Genomic DNA, 24,316 nt, shown 5'->3' on the forward strand with positions numbered 1-24,316 from the left:
TTTAGTATTAAAAACAAATCCTAGGTATCAGAATATAAATGGTTCCGGCCCAGCTTACCTGTCCAAACGTATCTCCCCCTATGAACCACCTTGAAGACTATGATCATCTGGGGAGGTCCTGCTGTCAGTCCCACCTGTTTCACAAGCTCGACAGGTGGGGACAAGAGATAGGGCTTTCTCAGTGGTGGCCCCTTGGCTGTGGAACTCCCTCACTAGTGACATTAGATCAGCCCCCTCCCTCCTAGCCTTCAGAAAGATAGTAAAAACCTGGCTCTGGGTTCAGGCTTTGGAGAATAATGCAGTGCAACAATAGATTTGAACATGTGCAATGCCTACAGAATGGCCTTAGACTATGATTTCTAGACGGTATGATTTTAATATTCAATGTAAAGTTTTTAAAATGTTTAATATGTATTAATTTTAATTCAATTTGTTTTAAGTTTAATATTTTGTATGTGTTTAAGGCATTGAATAATTGCCATATGTAAGCCGCTTTGAGTCCCCTTTGGGGCAAATAAATAAATAAAATACTTAGAAGCATCACACTTTAAAAATTATAAAGCTCTTTAGATAATAGCTCTTATTTGTGGATTTCTGAATTCTTGTGAGTCTACTGAACGAATTATATACTAAAATATAAGTTCTCTAACTGTAAGGCAATATTTCACAATCAAAATCACTCAATGGAAAAAAATTATAGAAAGGGTACAAGACATCAACTCTTTAAAACACTCAAAAATACAGATACAGTGAAAAGAGAATGGCTGGGCTCAATGTTTCACAGAAATGAGTGACACACTAAGACTCTTTTACTGGAAATTCCTGAAATATAATGTAACTGAATATATCACAAGAAAGTATGAACTGAATGTTCAAGGTTTTTGACCTTCAAGGCAAAAATGACAACGAGAAAACAGAACAGAGTTGCAAGACATCTCGTAGGTGGTAATTCTTGGAATATTTATTGAAATATTCCATGGTATGGGATAAAACTAGCGGACGAGGCGGCAATGGATACATGGAAAAGCAAACACTGAACTGATTTTAGAAAATGTCAATACCATGAAATGAAAGAAGGGCTAAATAAAGGAAATATAAGCTCTCTGATATTTCTATAAATTCATGCAAGCTCCTAAAACAGAGCTATTGCATTCCCTTGTCCTTTCCTTTCAAATGGTCCAAAATAGAAAAAAACAAGGGTTCATAACAAAAATGACTTAGCACAATACTTCGGTTTTAACCACCACACACTGCCCACTTATTGCACACAGCTGTGAATTTCTCTGTAACAAAAAAGTCTTTACAAGAGGATCCATGTGACTGAAAAAAGGAATTCTTTGTTTAAGCTACAAACTATGCCCAGCCTGATGTAATTATTAAGACTGCCCAGTTAATTCAAATCCACACAGAAGCCTTTTGCTCAGGGAGTATCTCCAAAATATCAATAGCTTCCAGAGAGAACATCTGCATATTTGCACATCCTCTTTGCAGCTCCAACAACATTCCAACAGATGGTGCCCCTTACTGGGAGCATTGTAGCCCTTTTTCCCGAAGGAAGCATTATCTAAAGGACATAAAGTAAAGAAGTAACACATTTGCAAAAAATCCTGGGCACTGCTAAAACAACAGGCAAAATTTGTGACTACATGTATGGAGTGAAGACATCAGGAAGCAATGTATGGTAGACAGGAGATTAGAAAACCTTGTAGAGAAATGCAAAGTGAGCAGAACAAGGAATCCAAACATAGAATTTCCATTTGACAGAATATTAATATTCAGATGCTGGGATACTGCATTTTTTTCTGGCAAAATACAAGTAATATGTTAACTGTCCATTAAAGATACTAATTTCTAAGGATTCAACAGATTCAAATAAAGATTCTGGGACTAATGTAGGACCAAGAGTTTAGGGCAAAGCTAGACTCATTTAGTGACCAACTGACTGCTTAATTCTCATGGGCAGAGAACTATTTAAAATGACCACAAAGTTTAAATATATAAAATGATACTGGTACTGCCTTTCTGTCTAAATGGTTTCACTGGAGAGGTTTTGATTGCTGACATCAAATTTCTAAAGCGTACAATTACTTTAATAATTTGAAACAAATGTTTTCATTGTTGTTTGGACTGTTTTAATGAGTTTTACATTTTTTTCTTGATAAACTGATTTTTAATGTAAAAAATTAAACATTTGCAAACAAAATAAAAGGATTAAGGAGAATGCACAAATGTGAAAAAGAAAAGAAAAGCTAGAATCTAGAGGAATAGCCCTCAAGAAATCCTGTAACATTTTAATCCAATGCTATATAATCTGAAGAAGGCAACAGCTACTGAAATTTGAGAAACAATATTAGTGGGCCAGGAGTCTTGCACATTCTGGTTAATTTCCTTTTTCTAAAGCCAGATACACCGTTGAAACTTGCAAGATATCCTGCTAATAATCTGGAAAAATATCTAAGCTATCTTCAGCTATACTTTCATGATGGAATTGTCATAGATTATCATAGTGTTTATAAAGGATAAACACATCCCACATTGGAAATGTTCCCTCATGTAGTGAAAAGTAAATAAAATACCCTCATGAAACTAAAAGCCTAGCGAAGAATGAGTCACTTTTTAATGCTGAATACGTTCTACAGGAATAGAAGCCCGAAAACTACTTTAGCTGGGTTGTATCTTCCATAACTGAACCCGCTTAACCAACAAACATGATGAATGCATGCTTGATAATTTCTACTTGTAATGCTGATAATTTCATTGCATTATTGTTCATATTGTATGTAGATAATACCATCTGGTAAATCTTTTCAGTGCTTATTCTGTGCCTTTTAATAAAGGAGATAGCCTCTCTCCTATCAAATATTCCTTCATGCAAAAACAATGCAACATGTAGTTATGGGGTGATAGATATTACACTCTGGAACCTAGATTTTTAATCCTTAAAATATGCCTCATAGCTCTGCCTTTGAAGATTAAAGATTATGAGATAACATGGCATGTAAGCACACACCAGTGAGAAAAAGAAACTTAGTTGAAGGAAAAAAATAAGACTATTCCTGAAGCATGAATCTGCAGATAATGTCATATTTTACTTAAGCCTGTACTAGTACTCTGAAAAGATGTTACAGTGATAATGTATACCGCAATGCTAAATGAGGTATTTTGAAAAAAACTTTGTTTTTGCAAGTAAGTATCTGAAAGATATATAATTACATGATGACTTGGCTATTATAAAAGTGAGTCCAAAATAAGTTTTATATCCATATTTTATTCAACAATCCCCCTAAATTAGCAGCTCTATTCTCAAGGTAGAGGAAATGTTTGTTTTTAGTAAATGTGTGAGATCTCTAGATGTCCTAAAATTGAGCAGACTGAATGGAAATGCTAAGTAAGGAAACAAGGAAAGATTCTATCTTGAAATTGATGGGTATTAAGAAATCTTAGAACTGTACCAAATATGCATAATTGGTTACATTCAAATAGAGGGAAGATCATTATCTTCACCGAATTCTTCAGAATGGAACAGATGTATTTGGCTCAGTACTATACTAACGGTTTTATTTCAAGGAGAAGGAACTGATCATTTTTGATGTCTTCAAATCATATCCAAATATTCAAGACAAGTGACTACTGTATTGTTCTGAAGTGAAAATGTAAGTAGCATTCACTAAGCAAACCTAGAAACATGAAACTTTGGAATAGAGGCAGCTAAAGAATTGTGATTATTAGTTCAAAGCATAACCTAGATCTGTTCATAAAGCAGAATAAAAAAATGCTAAAATTATAATGTGATTTCTAAATTAACACATTAAAAAGGAACTTTTATTTGATCCCACAGTAATGTTTTCAATGGATGTCAAGATCAGAACTGGTTAATCTCCCAAAGAAATGTAACATACGAAGGAAGACCTTAGTAGCCATTATCTTTAAAATGTAGCAATGTTTGGCACAGAAGAACTTCTGACATGACATCTACCAATAAATCCAGTTCTTCATAGTCCATAGATTCATCATTTCAACTGTGGATGTTCAAGCACAAGGGAACAATTTTCTAGGTTAACTAGAGCTTGGTAAGAGGCTATAAGCGAATTACCTCCTTTGGCAGCAGGAGTAGGAAGGAGCTGTTTGGTTTTGAAGGCAACACGAGGCAAATTTTTCTGCCTTTGCAGAGCTGTTGAAACAAAGACATGTTATATCCGTCTAAAGAGAGAAGATAATAGATTTCTAACTACAATGCTAAATTCACATAAGATTTTAGGATATGCCTAAGAAGCACCAGGAAGCAAAAAAGGCTAATGAAAAGCAGGAAGTTTTCAAAAGCTGTTATGGCTCCAGCCATAGAAGCAGTAGCAGTGATGTGTTTCCTTTTAAAGAGGGTGATGTTCATTGGGCTAAGAAGGATTGCAAAGGGAAGTGTCAAGAGATTTGTAGTACAAACATGTTTAGTGTTTTAGCAGGCAAACAGCTTCTGCAGGCCAAAGCCTAGGAAGGCAAAAGTATACGCACCCTGAAGTGAAAACAAACCACTAGCCAAACATGCTACAGCCATATCCGTGCAAGGGTTCAACTCAAGCGCAGCGGTCACATTTAATTCTCAAGACACAATGTTTCACTACGTAAGGTCAAAAGCTAAAGCAAACCGTGTTGCTAAACAGTTTATAAAACCCACACCACAGTGCTAACTTTTCACTTTCCTACTTTACCCCAAATTGTTGTAGAAACTAATCCAGCATTGTCATACACCAAGCTATAAAATTCAATACTACCTCTTCTTACACTGAATAGGCAGGCTCAAACTTCAAGGACAAAATTAATCTCAAGCAAACTATAGTGCCTTGAGGGGCGCTGAAATCTAATTTGTTTGAGAATCAATGAATTAGGCTCATACTAATATTTCAAAACTTAAATAGTATTAATGTTTAGCTGATAATTCAACACAGTTTAATCTACAGCAATTATGAATCTCAGATGCCGTTCAAGTATCAATGAGTCCTAAATAAGTACCATAGCCCTGAAACTGAGAAAAACATTTCTTACGGTACTCTCTAACTGGCATAGCATACGATCACTGTTAACTAAGTAAAATCAGACACACTCCAAAAATGACTTTAAGAATTCTGATTAAAAATAATGTTTTCAGTTGCATTTAGCAGTATAATATGTTTATTTTAATCTACATTGCCAAGAATAACACAATTTCTAAAACTCAAGCAAAAGGCAGCAAGGTGGATATATTCAAAAGTGGATATATCTATCTAGGGAGCCTACGCCTTAAACTTGGATTTAGTTTTTAGAGTCTGAACCATGTTTCAAAGAAAGAATCTGTCCCTCACTTCTCTAGATATATGGCTTTGCCTAGGAATACTTTATTGAAAGTACTGTTGGAATGAGAATACCTAGATAAAACTGTAACTTCTGCAACTGTGACATTTTAGAAACAGCAAAACTATTAATATACACAAAGTAGCTATTATTTGCCCTTGATCCTTCTACATTTCCCTTCAACAAAGGGAGATAGATACACATTTATTTGAAAAAAAAAAACAATTATTTTTGGTTAAATGGGAATGAACACTATTCCTGAAAAAGCAATCCTAATCATATATTTGAAAGCAAATCCCACTGAATTTGGGGTGCAATATTATACATATTTACATCAGATTAATTATTGACTTAGATATGATTTCCTTCTGAGTAACGTGTACCATACTTTTATCCCTGAATGTTTTATTAGTTTGCTTGTTTTAAAGTTCCCAGATTTATGTTTGAATGTTTCAGAAAATTTGGCAGAAGGATTTTTTGAGATAGCCAAAACAGTTATGTCAGAGAGAGGATTCTGGGGGATATGCCCCAAAATCAATTGCAATGATTACAGTAATGTATGTCATTTCCAAATATTTTTTCCAAAGGGTATGATAGGGAAAGGGGAACGGAGAGGGTACTCATATTCTACTGATTGTCAAAAAATCAAGAGAACATGCATATCTACACCAAAATTGATTAAAAACAAGACAGCAAATTGAATGTAACACATGAAATTAACTGTCGATAAATGGCTACAGGAGAGTAAGGAAAGCGTAGCTCATGAGCTACAGGAAGATCCTTTGGAAAAAACCCTGGATTTCCTACAAATTGCTCTTTAGAAAGGATGGCGATTATTTTCACCAGGATTCCTGTTTTAAGACCCCTAAACATGATACAATTGCCCTCCCATCCTGTAGAAACATTTTGGTGTAATTTAAGAATCCATTTCCATAAGGTTTGGAAGGGGAGGGAGGCTTCAAGGTCCAATGCAGCCCCTTAATCTCAACGACTGCCCATCTAAGATTCAATGAACAGGCAGTCCCCTAGTTCCAAACATTTGACTTACAAACGGCTCATAATTAAGAACGGGAGTAAGACAACAGGAAATGAGAGAAATCTACCCCTCACAAGGGAAATTCACTCTTGGAAGAGTTATCACGGGGGAAAAGTATCTCCACTGAAGCTTTATTACCAATCCTTGTTTCCATAACCAGCCAAAAATTTCAAAATCCAATAATCACGGTGACAGAAAGTGAAGTGAAATCTCCTGAAAAGGGCACAGACACCATAACAAACACTACAGGGGTATCAATTATTCCCTATGCTTTCCAAAGCTTATATATATCTGTATATGTGTGTATGTGACACACATATATTTGTGGTTGGAGTTACACTTAAAAATGTACCTGTTCTGACTTAGAACAAACCTACAGAACCCTTTTCGTTTGTAATTTGGAGACTGCCTGTACATACAAAGTACATCAACTAATGCCCTATTGCAAACATTATGCTATGAATGATCACAATCCAACATTCAGCCAAATTAAGAATTACCTTGTTTTGGTAGACCAAACATTTATTGGGTGCTTGGCTCCAATAATGAGTTTGGTTAATTCACTTTGAAAATCAGCATGGTTTAAATAACCGCATCTTTTTCATCCCCATGCATTAGTTGTATATAGGTTCATTGCCTATACATAAGCTCTGTTTTCAGCCACTATAAATAACAAATCAATATGTCTGCTAGCCACTGGTAATAATAATAATAATAATAATAATAATAATAATAATAATAATAATAAAACTTTATTTATATCCCACCACCATCTCCCCAACGGGGACTCGGGGCGCCTTACATGGGGCCATGCCCAGGACAATACAATATAGCAAAATATAAAAACAACAGTACAGTACAGTATTTTGTGTAATTCTAAAGTGCAGTAATGTACATTTTTCTCTTTTTTTTGCTCTTATCAAATAATTTTCATTGGATAATTCATCTCTGAGATACAATGTTTTCCTTTTCATATGCTCCTCAGTTTTTGCTGTGGACCTTCATCACTACTCCCTTTCTCAATAGATACACCTGTCTGGAAACTCAGTGAGCAGAACACAGTGCCTTTATTTGGGTTATCAAATCCAGCTTTAATAAGCCATTATATTTTATGTACCTATAGGCAACAACTATGCAGTTATGTTCCATCTTCTTACTTGAATGAGAAGCAAAACAAATCAGGAAACCACCACGGACAACAACTTCTTGATATTTCTAAGTTGAGAACTACTTAGAACTACAAGCCAAGATTAAACATCAAATTTAAGCTATACTTGGCTTTTAAATTCTGGCTTGTTTAAAATCTATCTACCAGAGTATTTCCATGTTTGGATATAATAAAAATGTATGGTTTTGACCACAGGAACTGCTTGTTTTGTTTTTGCTGATTGTGGAATGGGAAGAACTAATGACCTACCAAAGCAACTGCATGTGCAAGTGCATGATGTTTATTCACGTTTTTAATGCCATAGTGTAAATTCATGAAACTGGGCCAGTCTTACAAATATGATTGCACAACAGAGTTATTGGAATTGCATTGCTTGCATTTTATTTTTAATCCCCTTATAATTCCTAACACTGACTTTGCCATTTAATTTCAACAAGTCACTGAGCTTTCTATTTGAAATTCAAAATATGCTTCAGCGGTAATGCAGCTGATTGAGATCCCATGAAAGCATATGTCAAGTTAATCCTGTCTCTTACATTATCTCAAATGGTCAGGCATAATCTGTAAAATTGGCTATGTCATTGCATCTAGATAGTTTATAATTAAGTGAAATACCACTGGCTCCAGAATACAAGCCTTTCATGTTGACTACTTTCCAATCCTTTGACTGAACATTATTTTAGTACCATGTTATATATTACACCCGCTCCATTTTTGCAGGAGGCTAATGTTAAGTCAATGAACAACTGATAGATTACTGGTTTAGGAGTGCCAGAAATAAACCACAACTTTGCTGGCAAAGAAGTTGGAGATATATCAAACCAAAAATGGACAAAGCTAACCTACAATGTCTTTACTCTTCTGACTAGCTTGACAAACAATGGTTGAAATGTATCACAATTCAACATTTTGTGTTAAAATAGCCACTGAATTTAAGCAATTATACATAAAATTGAAGCACAAAATGATATAAGTATATGTACCAGTACATTAATTTAAACTATGTACCGCGGAAGAGTCCCCATTCCTTTTTATTACTAGTAGCGTATGTTAGGTTATTGCAGCCTCCTAAACTTCACTGAGTGAACAAAACACAAAAGTGACTTAGGCAGAAATCAAAGCAACCTTGCCAAGTTGAACTCATGCAAAGCAGTGGTCTGAGGAAAGGATAAGAACATCACTACACAAGAACAGTAGGATTTTACAAAAGACAAACAAGCAAAACCCCAAAAGCTTGAAACACATATATAGGGAAAGTTGAAAAGGCTGGATTTCTATACATCAGTCCTTATGGACACTAACAGCCAATTTGTCAATGACATTAAATATGCTATTTAGCACTACATGACCAAACAGTGGCTGATGGGGTCCGAGTCAGGAATGGGACAATGATAAGGAATTTTCCTATTCTTCAATCCTGACTAAAATCTTACCTCTAATTCAGATGACAAGCATATAGTTATAAACAGTATGGCTTTCTGACTATATGTCTACCCCTTTCCTGCTTTCTGTCTCTCAGGACTCAATAAATTCCAGTTGTAATTACTAAAAAGTGGTATCAAATACATGAACTTCCCATTTCTTTTGTTTTGACTTTTTAGTCCATTTTTAAGTTTGACAGATCTTTTAAAAAACTAAAGTTGATAATTCAATTTTCTTATGAATTGTCTGGGGATTTTGAAAAATTCTGTCTCTCTTAATATTCTTTTCAGCAGTTAATGTAAACAATGAAATAACTGACATGCTTGCAAAATATGGAAATGCAACATTAGCAGATTTTTGCATTATATTAAGTAAACCAAAGATGTGCAGCTGCACATTGCAGGGATGAGGAATACTATATGACAATCGTATATGATGTTGATATTAAAAATGGCTTATACTTATTTAGCAAATTGGGTGTTTAAAGAATGATTAAAAACACAGAGATATATAAATAACATCTCACTTAAGTCTACGTCACGATATTCAGACAGTAAGAATATTTCTGAAACATAAACTACATCATTAAGCACTGTTTTCAAAAGCGAGTTCAATCACTTAATATATATGAGGTCTGGCCAAGTTCATATTATCCACGTGAAATGGGTAATCCCTTTACTATGAAACTGTAAACACACCGCTTCCATCTTTGCAGCCAACTTTCAAAAGCAGTGTTTACAGAATCACCGTAAAGATACTTACTGGATGAAGGCTGAGGTTGAATACGAGATATTCCTCCATTTGGCACTTGAAAGTTTGAGTCACTTCTACTGTTTTTCACAGACTCAACTTGGATGTTAGATGTCCTGGACAGGTTTGGAAGACTACGCCTTAGTTTTTCTGCATTAAAGAAAGATAAGAACACCACAACATACCAGCTGATGCAGGAGACTGAACTGCAGTACCAACCATGATAACCTGAAGCCCAAAAGACCTGGGGGAAAAAGAGTTTCCTACAAATTTGTACAATTTTTTCTAACAAAAATTCCATTTAAAAATATGTAATATGGAGAGCGACATGTACTGGCTCTTATCCAGATATAAACTAAATTTACAATTTTCTATCTAGTACGACAAATTAGACGATTTAGGAAACAGAAATAAAAAGAAAAGTCTATTCTCTCAATATAACCATGGTTGTGTATGGTGCAAGGAGTATCTTTATTTGCTGACCTACTACCTGCATAGACTAGCAGGACTTACAGCTGGAAAGCAATGGCCTCCAACAAGCCAAATGAGTATTACATACATACAACAGTATGCTTATCAGCATACAAACTGAGTATGTAGAAACAAGAGCCTACCCTTATAATTCTTTCTCCCACAATCCCATATTACACACAACAGAGTTATGTCAGAAAAATATGAGTCATAATATGAAGGACAGACAGGAATTTGTCCACTATCTTTCAGGACAGCCCATCTTCTCAAGGTGACTTTCCACAAATGAATAAGTTTCAAAAAACATGGCCTTAAAATGAACAATATTAAATGTTGAAGAGACTAAAATCCAATGCACATCACAAAAATTATAGCTAGTAACTCAACAAAATCCTTTCTGAAAAACAAATGAGTCATCAGCACTCTTTTAGAGGCTTGCAGTAATGAGGCCAGATATAGCATCATCTTTTAATATATTTTGTGGTTGTATTTTTCCTTTTTAAAAAAACGAAAGGCTCAATATATCATACAATTAAATATGCAACAGTTGCAATCAATATGTAGTATAAAACATTCCCCCTCTGCATGAATAAGACTGAGATAATCAATTAACCTAAGGCCAATCTCATTCACAGAGAAATAATAAACTCAACTAGTTTACAATTTCATAAGGGTGCAGTCACTGCTGAAAATGCCCTCTTGCTCATGACTGCACAGCACACAGTTCTTAGTTGTATAAATAGTTTTTAAAAAATGCAGATCTGACCTGTGGGTAAACTGATATCTATTTAAATATAAAATCCTTTTATTTGGAAATTACGTGATATGGTATTTCACTGCAGGATGTTGGTGATAGCCATAGGAGATAGTTATTTATTCAATGCAATGAAATACCACAAGAGAAGTTATTGAATACTGCCCCTTACTGAATGCAGAGACAAGATTTTAGAAGAATTCAATGGAATAAAATGCAGTCTGATTTAATATTTGTTTGACAAAAATATGTTATTGGGGCTGACTGTGGCCTGGACTTGTATCATTGCTTGTACTTGATAAGAACAAGCAGTTATGCTATCGTCTAACTGACTAGGAAACACTTTCAGTTTATTTGTACTCCAGTGCCTTCTGAAAGAACATATGTTAGTTGCCAAAAGGTCTCCCTGATCATTTTTTTACACTGAACTCAGCCACTGCTAATGTTCAGTGGATTTCCATAAGATTAATACTTCTGTGAATAGCTTAGGAATAATTGTTAGGGCATTTGAATTATTTTTGGAAATTAGGTTGAGCTTCAAAGTAAGATGTAGAGTAACAGTTTTGGAATGTTTTAAATCATTCATCAACCCTGAAGGATTCTAATTCCACAGAACGTTTTAAAGTCAAGTACTTGAACACAGGTGCCTATGGGTAAAAACAGAATTCAGCAACTTCCTTCTGTAAAACATGGCAAAGTAAACCAAATTCCATCCCCAATATCACATTAAAATGATCAGGACTTGTCACCAGTAGCATCAATTCCACCTTCACTGGTTCTAGTCCAGTTGAGACTAAAATTGAATGGGGCCTCATAGCATGAGTTCCAATCAGCTTAAATAGGACATAACATAGCAACAGATCAATTTTGTTTCTTCAAGATGAATAGCTGCTGTGAGATCAGCTAATCCAGATCCATATTTTCTTAAATTTAACAGACTTGCAAATAAAGGAGCCACGTTTCCTTGACTGCTTGTAATGTAGCTCTAACAATTAAAGATGATTCACATTTTTCTTGCATTTAACACTGTTTTACATATCACAATGCACCAATTTTATATCTACGGCATTTCTGTGAGATTTGGGAGATTTCTTGTGGTTGTTGGCATGTCCCTGCCTTTTAGGGCAGCAAAGAAGGTAGCAAAAAAGAAAAAGTTTAAAAGTAAGAAAAATAATGCAAGCAAGGTGCAGGAGCTGAGCAGGAATGTCCAAAGAAGCATGTTTCATTCTATTCAAGGAAAGATTTCAAGGTTTTATTTCAGAACCTAAAAACGTTCATGCACATATAAAATTTACTCCTGTCATGACCCTTTTGCTCCATGCGATTGTACTACAACTGTAGGAAAGAACTGTGATAGGAAATATACCCACATAAAAGCTCTGGTTCTTCATACTACTTGTGTAATATGAGAGGGATGTGTAGACACATAATTATAGAAGTCCTACAACCTCTACAGCCTGATACTAGAACCAGCAGCTGCCAGCCTTTCTTTAATTCCACTTTGTGTAGAAGGAAGGTATAGTCGTGTTGGTCCTTGGCCTGAGCCTCTCATGTCTTAATATTTTTTTTAAAAAAACAACAACATTATCCAGTATTCAGCATACTAGACACTTCTTGAATCAATGTTTTCAAATTCGGCTGCTACATTTTTTTTTTCATTTGTGCCATGCACACAACTATCTACTCAACTTGGGAAAGAGAAACAATGCAATCCACAGCTAAGTTTAAAGAATTTCAAGCAATTTCCAAAGCAGTATTTTTCCTCTATTCTCTTAAGTGCCTGCTTATCCCTGGTGCATGGCTATAGGTGCATGCAAGAAAAAATACTAGCATAACTTTATATGAGTTTTCTCTTTTGGCAGGACTGTAAGGAACCATAAAGTGAACAAGCAAAAGTGCTAACAATCACATGCTCTGATACCCTTTTTGTAGAAAATGAGTAACATGATGCCCCTTGGTCTGGTAGTCCAGTACTTTTTGATTTTTTTTCCTAAGGGCTCATAGCAATTTCCTTTCTTGCTCCCTTTTCCACCCATCCCAGCAACTTTTTTCTACCAGCATTGTATTACGTGGCAGGCAAGATATCTGAGAAGGATGACAGAAAGCAGAGTGCAGGTGGATGGGGAAGCAAGACAGTGCAGAAACCTAACCAATAGACCCTGGACAGATTAACGTTTTTCACACACTATCAGTGGATGGATTGAAAACAATAGGCACAATTTGAGCAGAAAAAGGTTACTATGGTGCCAGCATCAAACTTTCAGACTTCTTCACACTTGCTTACTCTGGAAAGTGTACATTTCCAGAGTAGTAAGGGGAGGGTCTGTTACCTATGAAATTTTCCCATTCTAGACGTAGATCATGCACAAGAGTTGTTAGAGACATAACCCTTGCTTAATGTTTTGTAAATATATAAAGAAATGGCAATATCTGTTACAGAGATACAGAAGAAACAGGAAATATAATATGAATAATATTCTACATAATGTTATTTTCAAGTCTCTCAAGAAAGCATCCTCTGAATATAGCCCATGTTTTGTAACCAGTATATCAAAGAATATTTTACTGTTATATATAAAGAGGAAGCAAAAGGAAGGTACGGATAAGTGGTACAGTGGAGGACTACTATTGTATTCTACTCACTTTCATCAGGTTTTAGTTCCTAAAACAATATTATACATAAGCGGAGCCTCATATGCATGCAAATCAAGTATGTCAACATTGGGTATCTCTTATCGAACTAAAAGGTTTTGAACAAGGAATTTAAAGGAGCAAACAGGAACACGAGAACTTTATGGACTTAAGTAAACGTTGCCAATTGTAGCCACCCTTACTGTGCAGCACAACTGAGCCCAACCCATTCTGCAAACCAGGATTAGCAACGCAAGATGTTTGAAAACATGCCTCAGATTTAAGCTGGTGAAGTACTGAGAAGGAACAGGAACATCCAACAACAACAGAAGAACAGTGCCAAACAATGTTTGTGAAATTTCCTAACAGTTGATTTCCATATGTTCTCCATAACATGTGAGGCATCACATTTTTAGTGGTTACCATGCAAATGTTGTTTTTACATACCTCATTAAGCTCCATACAAGATGATAACATCCTTCAAATGAAAAGGTTTGAGGAACATATATACAGGTTATTTTTATATTCTGCAATGACCTTGTGGTTTGGAAAATGCAAAGATAGTTCTAACTTGAACACTTACTACAAACCCAAGAGAAACCATTTAGCAAAATCTAGTATTTTGCATCATTCGATTTTTGTGTCGATGTTTGATCTTATACTGTTCTTTACAAATCAATACCATGTCCCCCCACAATGACTGAGGTTTACTGACTTAATATCAAGTGAAATGTCTTTATTAGTCATAATACCGAATCTGTGGAATCCCTTCCTCAGGCAAAGCTGCCTGGCCTAAAACCGTGCCTTATTATTTTCAGTTAAAAAACCAGTATTTTAGACAAGCATTTGAGTTACCCAGTTTGGTTTTGCTGAGATCCCTGAACTAGTATCAGTACCTATCTGCTACATTTTTGCTTGCTATTTTCCTATGTCATTTAGCACTGTATGAGCAGCAATTTTTTTGCATATTTTTTGAAAATAGTGTTGCATTTTATTCCCATTTATTTTTCTTCTGATTTTGTTACAGCACATTAGTTTTCCCCCCCTCAAAACGTATGTCTGTCTGTGTGTGGATAGATAGATTATAAATGTGTAACACCGAAAAATAATGTATTCAGTCAATCTCTACCTACCTACCTACCTAGACTGAAGGGATGTTCAATCCAATGAAACATTGTAATAGTGTACCAATTAATAGGTATCACTTTTAAACAATAACAATTTTCATTGCCAACTATGTTCCCAACAATTCACAAGCAAAAATTACAAAAGGAATATATATTGTTTCTCAGGTAAGTTATTTGACATTGTTGTTGTTATGACTATTTGTACCCCGTTTTTATCTCTAAAAAGAGATACACAAAGCAGCTCACAGTAAAACCAATAGAATCCTTATTCTGACCAAACTGGCCTTGACCCTCTTCAAGTTAATATTTTGCTAATAGTAATTGAGTAGTTTGAAAATGATGCAGCTACAGAATGGGAATAAAATATATTTTCCTAGATCAAATCAGCACAACTGTATTCTCAGCATATTTATTTCAAGTCGTCCTAATGATTAGCAAAGATGCTTATTCTACTTTTTCTTTTATGTTTTTCAGGAAATCAGCAGTAACATACTATGAAGCTGGTTTTAAATACAAGCACGTAAGCAATATACTTACTTAGGAGTCCACTACGGCTACTTTAATGCTCATTGCACAAAATGTGAGATGAAGTTTTTTACCTTCATTTTTGACACTGCTAGTCTGTATATCAGTGGGATGGCCCTGAAGCGAAAGACGAGGCTGCTGTAAGCGGCTGATCATAGGCTGGGGCGATACTCTACTATACTCTATTCCTCTGGCAGGAGATCGAGATCTAGGAGAATTGCGCGGGGACTGCTTTGGTGAAGGCCGTGGTGAATTGCGTGGGGATGGAGAGAACCGGTTAACTGCTGGGTGCATCGCATGATGGCAGCTGTCATCTTCATCCTCTAAGCTCTGTGCATCAAGTTCCTGGTCACTAAAGGTACCTCGCCTCATAGAACTGCATGAAGAACCAGAGCTACGTCGAGAAGCAGTAGCGGCATATTCCTGCCGGAGACCTAATGGTAGTAAGAATACTACTGAAACTTCAATTCTGTTTGCAAGCTTACGTGCAACTGATTGACACTAAATTAGAACAAACAAGAATTTCTGCCTTACCTTTTAATCTAATCTCCTAAGTAAGGAGGGGATCTAGTTGACATTTTTTTAAAAAAAAATTCTTAATTCTTTTTGTAAAATAAACTCAAAGCAACTTACAAAAATCATAAACACAATAAACAGTTCAAATTATACTTTTTTTAAAAAATCACAAAAATAAATTTTATTAGTATACTAAAACCCATACTCTGTATTTTGGCTGGAACCCGGCACACATGAGTCTCTTAAATGTGTAGGTGTGGTTTTGGGTTTTTTTTGACATTTCAGGGGTTGGCATTCCCTCTTCTCCAAAGGCCTCCTACCACTTTGCTTTAAAGCCCAAAGCTGCCTCACACTGAAATTTGATGATTTGACATGACTAGACAGGATCAAAGAAACAACTCTCCTCCCATCCCACACTGGATGTACAATGATCTCAACACTGATATCATTACTCTGCACCTGGTATTGGTAATGGTGTGTGTGTGTAATCAAACCTACTCTTATTCTGCTTGCTTTCCTTGAAGCATGGAATGCCTGTGTAATGCAGTTTCAGAGCTTTAAAGTCAGTCGGGGGTGATATACCGATTAGTGTAGTGTAAGGTCCATATGTGGCTTTTTATGCTGCGCTCAGGGGATGCTGTATTGATAACACACAAAAGAGGGGAGTACAAAGAATATGTACCTGGCAGCCATGCCCCACAAAGCCCCCCCCCCCCCCCCCCAAGTTTGTTGCCTCAATATGCACATTCACAATGGTCCTATTCTTTGGAAGGATGAACAGGTGCAGTTACCAGCCACCTCCTGAAGCCTGGGCCACTGTGTGAATACTGTATGCATATTCACACAGAAGCCCCACATTCCAGGAGGAAGCTTCCCAAAGCCAGCTGCTGTGTGGGCTTTGGGCAAGGGTTGGAAAGGGCGATCACTCATGCTTTGTGTTCCTGATGCCAAACACATTGCTGCTGCTCTGTCTTCACCAACCACCTCCAGAGGCCCACACATCAGCCGGCTTTGGGAGGTGGTTGACAAGGGAGATAGTTGGCACTCCACTTTCCTGAAACCCAATACATTTGTATGAGGCATTGGGAAGGCAAATGCCATTGAGAAGCAATCCCCCCCCCCCCCATATGAATGCCTCCAGAAACCTATGCAGGAACTGGATTTGGGAAGAGGTTGATGAGTGAGATCTTTGATGTTTTGCCTTTCTAAAGCCCAACACTGAGTGGGACGGGGAGAGCAGTGACAGTCCTGGCCAACTGCTTCTCCAAGCCACATAATTGTCATATTTGGGAAGGAAGACTCCTGGTACTCCACCCACTCCAAACCTCAGGCTGCTCTGTGAACAACCACACATCAGCCTTCAGCTTCAGGAGGGGAGTTGGTGGCCATTGTGGTGATCGCTAGCATTCCCCTCTCCCAAAGCAGTTGTGTGAATGGTGCCGTCATTGCACTTCAAGTGCAGGGGGGCAGCTTCTGAGAGCAGGTGGCAAACTCACATATCAAATCAATAGCTGCTGCACTCATGAATGTGCTGAACTTATATGTATTTTCATATACAAATCTGGGAAGATGGTTTGTTGCAAGACTTCCTAAGAGGGAATATTGAAGACTGGCCCTAAGAGAAGCATCACCTGTTATGTAATGAATTCATCCCATAAATGAAGTATGCAGGGTAGGGAAATATAATACCTGCACCTAGGAACTGAAGCTCTAGTTTCTGTTTCCAGTATTCAGTTTATAGGAGAAAATTGCAGGAAAGCATTCTATTTCAATATGTGAATTTTCACTTTCTTTCTAAAAATCTGCAGCACTTGGCCATCTATACCTCTCCTTTCTTGCTTTGTTCTATATTTCCGCTTCCCTGCCCAACTCACTTGGTTTATTGTCTTAACAGGCCACTGCATCCTCCTGTGCTAGGCCTTTTGAGTCTTCCATTCATCTTCCCATTAGAAAAATCAAGCCAATCTGCATTACTACGTAATTTTTTTGATATTTCATCTCCAAAATGTAATAAGAATTAGTTTTCCAAAGACAACTGTGATGAAATAGGGCTTACTTTTACTATGAAAAACACTTACTTTCCTCTTGCATCCGAGCTAAAATTTGAACATCTGTTAAATCATTTAGTTTGTAATTTGATCCAATTGAGTCTTCATCCATTTCTGAAGCACTTAATTCACTGTCAATTGATGACTGTGGACTTAGTGGAGGATTTCTTTCTGCTGAACTTTTAAAATGACCTATAACAAGGGGAAACAGGAAGAGGGGAGAGCCAGGTCAGACATCTATTACTTTGTATGTGCAAATAATTTAATATGGGGAAGAGAAAGCGGATGTCAAGAAAGCTGACACAAAAACTTACTTTCCTTTAGTTTAGGTACAGATCAATTTACTGCCAGATAACAATAACCTTGATTAGCATAGATTAAGAAGATTTAAGGGTCACCAAAAAAACAAAGTAACTGAGATGTAATCCTGGAACATTTAATTTGTTGTTGAGAATGAACATTTCAAAATCATAAACTCTCTTCAGAATAATTCTGTTTTTATTTCCAAACTTCTATGCCACTACCCTCACAGTAAGTTTAAGTGTTATTAATTCACATTACGTTTTTGATATTCTACAAAAAGAAAACTAGAACACAAAATTGTGCCTTCACAAACTACAAAAAGCTGAAAATAGCAGGCAACCTTTATTTCAATATAAAACAAACATTAGCAACTATTTTATATATGACTTTTAACAAGTTGGTGGAGAAGAAAAGAAGTTTGATTATGCTGAAATTCACAGGGCTTACTTCAGCAAATCACTAGAGTTATTTATTTCTAAAGAACATTGAAAGACAAGAATTATACAGTACTTTGGATTCCAAAAGGGCTACAGAAATTAACAAAACATTGTTCATAGTCTTATTTGTACAGAACAGTATCCATAAAGTTAGTGATACTAATTCTCAAATTATGAAACTATGAAATTACTTGGAAAAGTATTTTTTTAAGATGAGAACACAACTCTAATCCGCAACAACAGATATAGTGAGAACGCATTACAAATTGCCTTAAAGTTCATCTGCAGCATAAAATACATAGCCACGGACGTTTTGTCCATTTTGGTTACATCATACAAAACATTGGGGGCAACTGAAGCTTGCAAGAACTTGTAAGCAATCCCAGGAATATTGGAGATGGGCTCTGCCAACAGGTTCACCTACTGCATAAATGGGCAAAGTGGTATTCAAGGGCAATATGCAACACTAAGCTGTTTTTGTTGCCCCAAGTGTCTTCATGTCCCACAAATGATGTATATGATTTAATTATTATCCTCCCCCCCAAAAAAATGGTTGATAGCACCGGGCCTCTAGGAACTACTAAACATTTTGAAACATTTTCCTATACTGGATGGTGTTCCTTTTTTTTAGGCCACTAGAGACCTCCTGAATTTCTTCAATCTAGGAAAATATCAGACTTCCTTTTATGGGCACTTTCTGTTTTGAAGAAAGGCTTGTATATTGTGAAGGCTGGCTTCCAGAAGGTGAGGGGTTCCAAAATATGATGAAATGGCCTAGTACAGGAGTCTACTATAGGAGCTTCATCCTTTACATCTTTTGTTACATGCCCTAAGTTTTACCTTCAACTTATCCATAGGTCATATCAAAATCCTTATTTTTTCCTTCCAAACCTGCCCTTGATATACATTCGGTTGAATTACACATGAGTACATTCAATAGACACTTCCCCCATAAAATGTAGGGAAAGTGTATAGGTACATTGCAGACAGTGTTGAATTGGCCAATGCCTCAACATTTAGAGTGTAGCACTAATTTGCTTTTACAGAAGTCATTTCTTCTATGTTATTAATGCTACCCCTAAGCAATATTAGCCCAATTATAATCTTTAGACTCTGCTATATTAATTATAACCAAACACAATCAGGCTGACTATAATAGGAAAATTACATTGGGATTATTAAAAGGAAACACTTTATTATATGTAACTATATAAAAATGCTCATTTTTCTTTCTAAAAAGCCATGCAACATACAACTCTCTTAAGGAATGAACCCATTCAGAATGTACAGTACATGTTTTTCTTCATGATTATCACTTTGCAACCTTTACTTTTACAGTCCTTACCTGAGTTGCCAGGAAGAATGAGCTGTTTTACTAAAGGAGGTTTCACTGGTGTGGAAGAAGGAGAATTGAAGCTACTGTTGTAGGGACTGCCTGTATTTGGACTACAGGAGTTTGCATAATTGACAGTGCTGAAAGGATTACTATAGAGGCTGTGTCTCTTGAGGGCTGCATTTAACAAGGAGAAAAATGAATTCAAGCAAAGTTTACTTTAGAATCAGACCCAGTTTTATAGCATTTAATCACATATATTCCTTTATTGAAGAATTCTGGACTGTTGGCCCAAAATAACGTAAGGATTGTTTCTTTCTTTTTTTAAGGTCTACTACTTCCAGACTAATAGTATAATTTGGAGTACATGTGAAAATTGTGTGCATGGAAGATGCAATGAAAGTGGACAAACTGAGCCAAAGGCAAAAGAATCCTTCACTGCCTCAAGACTGGAAGCATTACTACCAGCTTAACTAGAATTTTGTAGTCTAGGGATCATGAACAACCTATTCAGAGCGACCAAATGTATTCTGAGCTCCCAAATCCCATTTCACTGCATTAGCTCATTAGTTCTTGAGTGACTCAAGAACACATTGCAACATGATAAATTTATTTTACTACAACGTCTTATGCTAAGACTTATGCTTTCTATTTTTTCATCATCTTACTGCAACTTAATACTGCCATATATTTAAACCTCTTGCACTAAATCATGATGTATCATACAGAAATGCTGCTGTTCTAGTTGAAAAGTTGTGAGCTAGAGTGATTACGTCATGAAATGGACTTTACACATTCCATGAAGGGGCTTAATGCAACCGCCTGCCTCAAATAGTAAGTTTACGAGCTGTTTTTCAATTGTCTTCATGCTCACAATTTGCTGAAGGGACTCTTATCTATCTGGAGATACATTTGTACATAAACCCTCAGCTAGTGAAGGGAATTCTGTGGTGCTCTGCTGTCAACTAGCTTGTTGAAAAAGACTTCAAAAGCAACAAAATCAAAAGCAAGAACCTATGTTAGGACCATCATCAGTGCAGCAGCTATGTCAAGACAAAGCAAAATGATGAATGTCAGATTCTATCCACTATACACACACACACACACACACACACACACACACATATATATATATATATATATACACACACACATAGCACCCATAGATGAACACTGGAGGACATACACTGCCACTGTATCCGGAAACATCAGTGTTTGAATCCCTGCCTGACAAGACCACCACTATGCCAAATTAGTCATGCTCTGAGTTCAACCTGTCCTGAGTTCAGCAGACCAATGCAGTGAAAGAAATAAAATGTAGTAAGCTCAATGCTTCAAATATAAATAGTTGTGGCATTAAAGAAAGACAGTTAAATTTCACAACGTGCCAACATGATTACATACGTGGACAGAAATAATTAGCTCACTTTCACTAATGTATTCTATTTTGACACTTTGTCTTCGTTGAACAGGAAGAACTTTTTATTAAAAACTTATGACTTATTTCACAGAATGTGAACAAAGACTAATCTAAGAAGGCAGCTGCCTCATCTGTGTACTTCTGACTGAATAAAAGGATCACTGACATCACTGTTGTTTTACTATGAAATGATGGTTCCATAGGGCTATCCTATAAATCGGACAACTCAAAATCCTTCTTACAGTTTAGAGATGTAGTATGTATAATACAGACATAGTTAAGCACGTATATTCCTCAATGTAAAACTAGGGTCGATTTAAAATCATCAAGTATTCTATGCATTGCTTTTGTGTAATATATGGATGTAAACACTGATTCACATACTCACCTGACATAGTCTGTTCAAGCCTGTGAATCAATGACTTTTTAGCACATTCAATATCTGGTGTTGGGTAATCCAGTATTTGCCTGCACCAAACTAGAGGATTGATAGATTTTTGCACTGGAGTCGCTTTCTTCTTTGGCGATGTATACAACCTAATGGAAATCAGAATATGGCAATATCAAAGGCAGATAGATAATTAAGATAAAGATGATTAAGATTCCTGGAGTTAATAGTGATATTTTCTTTAAAAACACAACCCAGGTCAAGATTTGCTATTCCTAAAGTGTGCTCTCTTTGACATTGTTGTAAATAAGTTTACAGTTGAATATTATAATGAGAGCAAGTAGTTTATCATGTTATGGCAGATTGTTCCTGCTCCCCTGAAACAATTGGCTTCAGGTGGCTATATAGTAAGGAAAAAACTCATTCCAAAACCCTGATCTGGAAGGATGAAAAAGTTAGAACCCATTTTGAATCTCAAGTGGCTTTCATTAGCTACACAATACTTTCACACAATTCAGAATCATGAGATTTTATAAATCCTTAACATAAAAGCCTGGCACATGTCTCTGTTGTGGAGATAGACATACGCACTTTCCAAAATTGAACTATTACAAGCCTGAAAGTTTTTGCATCCCTTCTCTAAACTTCAATCAAAACAATTATCATGAGTATTGAGTAACCTTCATAGTTTCTGCCCAATTTTAAGATTCTCCTTTTCTTGAAGTCCCAACTCACATCCCCTGGCTTTCCTGAGGATCTCCTGGGCCACAGAAGCTTTTAGGGTATGCAGAAATCAGATGTTAGATGAAAGGGTTGGAAACATTCTATTAATAAGACACCCTAGTTGTACAAATTTGAAAACAGGCCTATGTACAGGAACCCAAATAAGTCCATCTGCGAGTTTGTAACCACAACAAACAAAAAACAAAAAACAAGCTGTGAAACTAAACACGACTTGCAATAAATCTGTATAATAACTTTAAAATAAATCCCACTGATTCATTGTATCTATTTTAACTGGAAGTACCAAGAGGATTCAGGCCAAAGTTTTTAATACAGTGCTTAAAGAAAAGTTAAGCAGAATAACTTTGAATTACTGTTAGCAGGAAACACTAATACCTACTTTCAATCTTTATAGTTTAGACTCAAACTAGGTGTTATACCAGTTGCCTGAAATATTGTTTTGATAACTTTTCCTTTATATTGCATACCTTGAAAAGGAGCATGAAAATGCTGTTGTAAAGAAATGATTGCTAAATTCTTCCTTTGGACGCTATTTTTTTCCTGAAATCTATGCCTTACAAGCCACAGTTTCCCTGTCTTGCTTCCAGATCCCTCTTTTTAAGATAAACACAGGGCTGGATCCAACAGTCAGAAAGGCATGTAAGGAAGAACAAGTTTTTGGTGGAACGTACTTGTGTGAGAGAAAATACAACTCAGCACCAGTTCTTGTGTATAGCTCTTCTATGCTCAAAATCACCTCTGAATGTGAAGATTTCTTCATGACAAGGAGTGAAAAATATAGTCTGATTAGTGTTACTTAGAGCTGCTGTAACATTTATTTTTTATACATAATAGTGCAAAGTATGTTAATTTAAAGGTCATTCTCACCTCAACGTATTTCAGTACCACCAAAAGAAAAAAGGCTTTATTCATATGTATAAAAAGTACCTGCGATTCTAAGATGCATCCTATTTTTATGGGGAAAAGTGCATCTCAGAATCGAAAAAATACAGTACTATCATCTGTAAAAGGTCCTTCCAAAAATGAATATTAAAGATTTCAAACGGTTTTTTTCTTTTACTAGAAATATTTTTAGCCCATTGTTTTGTTAGCATGATTCCTGAAAGTCAGTGAAAATACCTTCATGAGTGAAAATAGCCTTGAACAAAAGCTATTATATGCAGTATTTGAATATTAATGCTAGGTACAAGCACCTTAGAAGTATTTACACACACCCAACTGTTGTGTTAAAACCTGGGATTGAAATGGATTTCATAGAAACTGTTGCTACCTGAAGCATACAACATAATCAACTCTGAAGCTGCAAACTAGTTTTATTGCAGAACCAAAATTAAATAAAAGCAACATATATAAGTTGCAAAAGAATTCACTGCCTTTGTTGTGGCATGTCTAAACAAGTTCTGGTGCAACCCACTGCTTCCAGAAGTCACACAACCAGTCGATTGGAGACTGTTGTGTGTAAATCCAATGCTACGTGAACTCAAAACTAAATGCTCAAGTTTCTAGAAGGCCACAAAGAACAGCATCAAATTTAAGAAGCTATCAAAATAACTCCAGGATAAAGCTGAACAAAACATTAATCGGGATTGGGTTATTTAAAGAAATTTCAAAAGATGAACATTTTCCAGAAAACTGTTAAACCCATTCAACTGAAACACAACCTTGATAAAGTTGACTGCTAATACATAACTGGGTGGGGAGTATAGAGAAATATCCACAAGGTTTATGGTAAATTTAAAAGACTGGGTGTAAGCAGCTGAGATGGGAGAACCCATTCATATGACAGCTCTCACCTATATGCTCCATCAAGCTAGATATCATGGAAGAACAGTTAGAAGAAAACCATTGCTTAAATAAACCCATTGCTGAATTAAACTCATGTCAAATCCTCTTTGGAATTTGCTAATAAGAATGAAGGACA

At 36.1% G+C, this 24,316-nt stretch overlaps 1 protein-coding gene across 3 annotated transcripts in view; it reads right to left on the minus strand.

Moving 5' to 3' along the window:
* slain2 (SLAIN motif family member 2) overlaps positions 1-24,316 on the minus strand; it is a 41,491-nt gene that overhangs the window by 9,011 nt on the left and 8,164 nt on the right. Inside the window, exons 2-7 of one of the 3 annotated variants that reach the window (XM_008117611.3) lie at positions 21,652-21,800; positions 19,856-20,020; positions 17,801-17,962; positions 15,281-15,640; positions 9,711-9,848; positions 4,094-4,171 (exon numbers count right to left, since the gene is read on the minus strand). In XM_008117611.3, the coding sequence (XP_008115818.2) occupies positions 4,094-4,171; positions 9,711-9,848; positions 15,281-15,640; positions 17,801-17,962; positions 19,856-20,020; positions 21,652-21,800 (1,052 nt within the window). The remainder of the gene's footprint in view (positions 1-4,093; positions 4,172-9,710; positions 9,849-15,280; positions 15,641-17,800; positions 17,963-19,855; positions 20,021-21,651; positions 21,801-24,316) is intronic. The other 2 variants (XM_008117612.3, XM_008117613.3) reach the window with 2 other exon arrangements.

The sequence above is a fragment of the Anolis carolinensis genome, chromosome 5, assembly GCF_035594765.1.
Source record: "Anolis carolinensis isolate JA03-04 chromosome 5, rAnoCar3.1.pri, whole genome shotgun sequence".
NCBI lineage: Eukaryota > Metazoa > Chordata > Lepidosauria > Squamata > Dactyloidae > Anolis > Anolis carolinensis.